Source organism: Pistacia vera, unplaced genomic scaffold (genome assembly GCF_008641045.1).
Source record: "Pistacia vera cultivar Batoury unplaced genomic scaffold, PisVer_v2 Contig430, whole genome shotgun sequence".
Lineage (NCBI taxonomy): Eukaryota > Viridiplantae > Streptophyta > Magnoliopsida > Sapindales > Anacardiaceae > Pistacia > Pistacia vera.
The window spans coordinates 2305656-2312530 of NW_022196258.1; the positions used below are offsets into that span (position 1 = coordinate 2305656).

General features: G+C 45.3%; 1 protein-coding gene across 1 annotated transcript; it reads left to right on the top strand.

The window, feature by feature from the left end:
- The first annotated feature begins 244 nt into the window (after positions 1 to 244).
- Positions 245 to 655, top strand: LOC116143505. The gene has a single exon (XM_031428952.1). The coding sequence runs from the start codon at positions 245 to 247 to the stop codon at positions 653 to 655; it is 411 nt and encodes a 136-aa protein (XP_031284812.1).
- The last annotated feature ends 6220 nt before the right edge of the window (positions 656 to 6875 follow it).

Sequence of the window (6875 nt, forward strand, 5' to 3'; positions counted from 1 at the left end):
GTATTTAGTATTAGAAAATACTGCAGAAACCAAAATCAGTTAGTTAGTTAGTCACGTGTACATAGTAAGTTTGTTAGCTGTTGTAACTCATTATAGTTTTCACACTTCCCTCTGTATATATATGTGTGTGTATGAAGCAATTGCTTCAGAACTTTCAATAATACAATACATCAATTTTTCAACTGTTATTTTTCTTCATGGTATCAGAGCTAAGTTTTTTTTTTAACTTAACTAAATTTCATCAATGGCAACTCCTGCAACTTCAATCGATCCTACACAAAATCCATCTAGCCCTTATTTTCTTCATCCTAATGAAAATCCAACTCTTGTTCTAGTATCTCCAGTGCTTACAAGCACCAATTACCATTCTTGGGCACGAGCAATGAAGATGGCTCTGCTTTCCAAGAATAAATTGAAGTTCGTTGATGGTTCTCTACAAGCACCTTCAAGCATTGATCCTTTATATCTTGCTTGGGAATGCTGCAACACCATGGTATTGTCCTGGTTGACTCATTCTCTTTCCCCTTCTATTACTCATAGTATTTTGTGGATAGATAAGGCTTTTGATGTGTGGAATGATCTCCGAGAGAGATTCTATCAGGGAGACATCTTTAGAATCTCTGATCTCCAGGAAGAAATTTATGCGTTTAAGTAAGGAGATTGAACTGTCACAGATTATTTCACTGAACTAAAAATTCTTTGGGACGAATTATTGAATTTCAGGCCTATTCCTTCTTGTTCTTGTGTAACTCCTTGTTCTTGTGGTGCATTTGCTACTGTCAAAAAAACCAGAACAACGATTACGTCATCAGGTTCCTTAAAGGTCTTGGTGATTAGTTTGCTGCTGTGAGATCGCAGATTATGCTTGTGGAGCCCTTACCTTCAATCAATAAAGTCTTTTCTTTGGTGATATAGCAAGAAAGACAGATGAGCTTGGGAGCTTCCAAGGTATTTGTTGCTAAGACTATTTGAAATGAATCCTCCAACAAGAAATTTGATGGTTCACAGTCATTTGCTAACCATGCTAATGGAGATAAACGATTTTGTACCTTTTGTGGTAAACCACGTCATACCATTGAAACATGCTATAAAAAGCATGGTTATCCACCTGGCTATAAACCCAGAAATTATAATTCAGCGGCACATAATGTAGTTTCTGTAGAAGAAAATGAGTCCTTTGAGAACTTCAGTCCCAATCTTGATCTTCCAAAAGGGAATCTTAAGCCTACAAACGTTTCTTTGACTCAAGAACAATATCAGCAAGTGTTGGCCTTACTCCAGTCATCTAACATTGAGAAACCTTTGTTGTCACCTCATCTTACCAATCAAGTCACCACTCAACATCACACCCTTACTTCCAATTTTTCATCCCTACCAAGTAATCACTTTTCATTCTCTTGTTTTTCTAAATCCGAATTATGGATTGTTGACACAGGTGCGACATATCATATCACTCACTCTTTGTCTTCATTTACAATTGTTATGCCTGGAAAAGTAGGGCTGGTGCATAGTCTTGTCAGCATGAGGTGGCCAGAAATTAAGAAGGTTCAACGACCGCTCAGAGGCTGCCATGTCGCGTGATGACGTGAGTGGCATGCTCCTGCCAGTGTAATGGATATACGCCAGGTTGGCGAATGGTTGGAAACCGTCCACGTGTCCGATCCTTGCACAAGTCGAGGAAATCACTCAGACAGGTGAGCAATGTGATGCAGGGAAGGATTTGCACGATACCTACCCGACTTGCAGATTTAGTAATCATTGCCTTGACCAATCCCACTATAAATAGATGATTTCTCTCTCATTTGCGGGATTGGCTAATTTCACTCTGGAATATCATTCTCTCTCTCTCTCTCTTGTATTCTCTAAGCTGCAACTTAGCTTGCTAAACTCGACCTGACCCTACTTTCATTAATACAATATCAGTGGACGTAGGATTCGCTTGCGAGCATCCGAACCACTTTAAACATTGTTCTTCACCCTTACCAAATCAAATACTTTCGTAATCACGTGTGACTTCCAAGCCCGCTTAGCATTTCTCACGTGTGTATAGTTGGTGCCAAAATCAAGCATCAACAGTTTGGCGCTAGAAGGAGGACTTTATTTAGTACCCGTTCTTCATCAGGAGAATCTCTGACTAATCGGTCCTACTACAGCAAATAGCTCGCGGTTTCGAATCTAAGCGAACCAATCATGGCAATGAAGAAATCCCCCAGGTACAAGAGGACACTTCTCCTGAAGTGCCCCCAACTCAGCAAAATATCGTGGGGGTTATCCCTTCAAGTTCACGGCTTGATCCAGCCGTCATGAATTACCTGGAGAGGTTTAATAATACTCTCCAAACGGTCAGCCAAGGGCTAAACCGATTGGATCTGGTCGTGCCACCCGAATCAAGGCAGTGCCACCGCCGAAAACTCTTGCAAGTCGCGTAAAAGCGCAGAAAAGGGCAAAAGCCTATATCACGCGCACTGCAGCGCGTCAAAGAAAGGGAAAGCAAGTGGCGCACAACGGACCTAAAGGCTCCGAGGGACCAGCGAACACTGATCATGCCCCGGGCATAATACCTGTGGCGTTGCGACTCGATGACATGTCACGGCCTGAGCCATCCTGTGGCACGTCGTACGAGCACTCCCATAAAAGTGCTAGGCGAGGAGATTCCTATTATCGCCAAAATGACAGCTCTGATCGTCGTCATGCAGGGGATTCCCACCGTCCGCAGGTCGGCTCACACCACCGCGAGGGTTGGGATGATTCCCCGAATCACTCAACACCATCACACGACTCCAGCCAGCGTGTGTCAAGATTGGCCGAAACTGTCGGCCGCGGCGAAGAGGAATCAGACTTGTGGTCGTTCCTCAACCACAACCGTGAGGGTTGAACCCACGTTGCGAAAAATAATCCCCAGTTGGCTCCGCTGCCTCATATTGAGGAGCTATAATAAGCTCTGGATCAGTTTAAGGCTCAGCGAAATGAGCAAGGGAAGGTCTTAGAGGCGTCTCCCTTTTCTCCGGCAGTGTTAACTGCTCCCCTCCTGTCAAGATTTAGAATGTCCGACATGCGAGCATTCAATGGGAGTTTCAATCTGCAGGATCATCTGTACGAGTTCAACAACCTCATGGAATTCCACCAAGTCTCTGACTTGGCAAAATGTCATTGCTTGGCGGTAACCCTTATCTCCCATGTCAAGCAATGGTTCAGGTCGCTCCCAGCAGAATCAATCGGCTCGTGGCCTCAAATGAGCTCGACATTTCTGAGGCACTTCCAGGCGAACAGAAAGTTCTCAATGTCGCTAAGCTACCTGAGCAATATAAGGCAAGAGAAGGATGAGCCCCTCTAATCTTATATTGACAGGTTTCACAAGGAGCTCCACAAGGTAGCTTACACTTCCGAAGAGTCCGTCCGGACTCTCATATAGCGGAAGTTTGCCCACAGACAGACCTGTGGAGAAATTGCTGTCTGAAGACAATGTTTCCCTCGCCTGCTTATAAAACTCTAAGGCTGCGCTTGACCACCACGACCCCAGTCCTTCGAGCGGTGCTCCCAACCGGGGGGAGAACAGGAAGGCTGATTGCAGATGGGCTAATGATGATCAGCGAAAAGGAAAAAAATAGCGATACGAGCCCAAGAAATCCTACGCCCCAGTTCCTCATCGCAATTGTGACAAGAGTCAATACACCCCTCTGAATGCCTCAGTATCGGCTATTCTGGATAAGTCAGAGGAGGCCGGTTTGCTCGAAGAGCCCGAGCCCATGAAAAATCCTTCTTCAGCTAGAAATAATAAAAAATACTATCGCTATCATCGGGATAATGGGCACCACACCGATGAGTGTCGGGCCCTCAAGCAAGCAATTAAGGCCCTCATTAAGTGGGGGCACTTTAAAGAGTATGTCGATGATTCTGCTTTCATTCGGGAGAAAAATCAAGAGAAACCCGGAAAGAAGTGTCGTGGTCACAAAGGTCTCTACAGTGTAAGGATCATCTTTGGGGGACCACATCTCACAGGGAATTCGCAAGGTGCTCATGAAAGATATGCCCGCGTAGCCCGTCATGACCCTATAAGTGTGCTGAGTACGACGTCGCGACCAGCAAAGGTTCACAAAGAGGAGGAAGTCACCTTCTCTGAGAAAGACGCGGTACGATTGCATTATCCCCACGATGATGCTCTCGTTATCACGCCCGAAATAGGGCGGTGTGAGGTCCACAGAATGTTGGTGGACAATGGAAGCGCCATAAACATCTTGTTCCAACGAGCTTTCAAAAGGATGAAACTAGATGAGACCAATCTGAAGCCTACCTCCATCCCTCTGTATGGTTTCACCGGGGATCATCTGATTCCCAAAGGAATGATATTGCTCTTGGTCACGTTGGGTGATACCGTTGAAATAACCAAAATGATTGAGTTCCTGGTAGGGGACTGTCTATTCGCTTTCAATGGCATCTTGGGACGACCTCTACTATGAAGCTTCAAAGCAGTCACCTCAATCTATCACCTAAAGATGAAGTTTCCCACCCCGATGGGGATAAAGGAAGTAAGCAGATCTCAACGCACATCTCACGACTGCTATGTAAGGGCAGTGCAGATAGCATGCAAGGGAAAAGGCACTCCACTTGGCATCCATGAATAGGCAATAGTGGTCTGCAGGATCGAGCCACAACCTCGCCCAACCGAGGATAACATGGATCCTCATATCTAGGAATGCCCTTGCAGTAGGCCGGTTGAGGACCTATCTGAAATATCAGTCAATCAGAGCAAGTCGAGTCGAGTGTTGAGAATTGGAAGTAATCTCAACCCCCAGCTCGCCAGCAACCTGACCAGCTTCCTCAGGGAAAATGTCAACGTGTTCGCATAGACTCATGCCAACATGGTCGGGATCAGCCCGAATGTCATATGTCATGCCTTGAATATTGATAGTGAGGTTAGGCCGCTCCGCTAGAAGAGAAGAACAATGGACCTGGAGCGATATGCTGTCTTGAAAGTTGAGGTAGATAATCTCCTCCTGAACAGATCCATCCGAGAGGTACTCTACCCGAGCTAAGTTGCCAACCCGTTTTTGGTAAAGAAGCCTAATAGGAAATGGCGGACATGTGTTGACTTCACCGACCTTAACAAAGCCTGTCCAAATGACAGCTTTCCCTTGTTGAGAATTGACCAGCTCGTTAATGCCACCTCTGGGCACGAGCTGTTGAGTTTTATAGACGCCTACTTGAGATACAATCAAATTCTGATGTACGCATTGGACGAAGAGCATACCTCTTTTGTTACAGATCGAGGATTGTATTGCTACAAGGTTATGCCCTTCGGCCTAAAGAACGTTGAGGCGACTTACCAGCGACTAGTTAACCGAATGTTTTCCGAGCAAATCAGAAAATCAATGGAAGTCTATGTTGATGACATGCTGGTCAATTCGCATGTCGCTTTAGATCACATAGCGCACCTCGCTGAGATGTTCGGTATACTCCGAAGGTACAAAATGAAGTTCAATCCTCTCAAGTGTTCGTTTGGAGTATCTTTGGAAAAATTTCTAGGGTATATGGTTAACCAAAAGGGAATAGAAATCAACCCCGAAAAGATCCAAGCTCTCCTTGATATGAAAAGCCCGATCAACCGAAAACAAGTTCAAAGTCTCAATAGGCGAATAGCAGCTCTTAGTCGCTTCACATCAAAGGCAAAAGACCGCTACTTGCCATTCTTTAATATACTCAGGGCCAACAAAAAGTTCGATTGGACTCCCAATTGCGAACAAGTGTTCCAGAGCATTAAAGAGTACCTTTGAAAGCCACCTCTTCTATCCAAGCCTCTCCCTCAGGAAATTCTTCTCCTGTATCTATCCGTCTCTTAGTATACAGTCAGTGTAGCTCTGATTCGGGAAGAAGATAGGGTCTAATGGCCAGTATACTACGCGAGCAGAGGTCTGCTGGATGCCAAAATGCGGTATCCAGAAATGAAGCGATTAGCCTATGCCTTACTGGTCGCCTCCAGGAAGTTGCGACTTTATTTCCACACCCACACAATCCATGTATTGACCAACTATCCGCTCAAGCAAGTCCTCCAGAAACTGGAGGCTTTGGGTACGTTGCTCAAGTGGGCTATGGAACTGAGTCAGTTCGATCTGTAATACAGACCGAAAGCAACCATTAAAGGGCAGGCTATTGCCAATTTCATTTTAGAATTGTCGTATCAGCCGATTAAGGAATCTGAGCAACAGGCCAGCGAAGTCACCTAGGAAACCATCTAGAATATATCAACATGGAGCCTCTATGTCGATGGATCCTCGAACAGGAAGAGGATCGGGGTAGGCCTTCTCCTTCTTAGCCTCGAAGTGACCCGCATCCACGGTATTCTTCGATTTAGGTTCAAAGCGACCAACAACGAGGCTGAGTATGAAGCTCTACTCGTTGGTCTGCAGTTGGCAAAAGAAATAGGATCAACCGTGATCAGCATTCACAGCGATTCCATGTTGGTTGTTAATCAGATCTTAGGGGAATATTAGGCCAAGGAAGAAAACATGATCAGTTATCTGAAGAAAGCTAAGGCCGCGCTCAAGCCGTTCAAGCACTTCAGGATCATGCAGATCCCTAGAGACAGTAATTCTGTCGTAGATGCCTTGGCAAAGATAACCTCATCGTTGGACTCGGATGCGCCAGAAAGTATTCCTGTTCGGTTTATAGAGACCCCTAGTATCAGCTTACCCGAACAGGCCGTGAATGTGACAGAGTCAGTTTCCTGGATGACCCCAATTATTTAATATCTCCGAGGTGGAACCTTGCCCAACGACAAGATCGAGGCAAGAACCATGCAAATTAGAGCTGCTCGTTACACGCTTATAGGAGATCAATTGTACAAGCGAGGGTTTAGCGCCTCTCTCCTCTGATGTATA

What these genes read in the sequence shown, in the direction of transcription:
- LOC116143505 (XM_031428952.1), top strand. Translation starts at nt 245, where the DNA reads ATGGCAACTCCTGCAACTTCAATCGATCCTACACAAAATCCATCTAGC.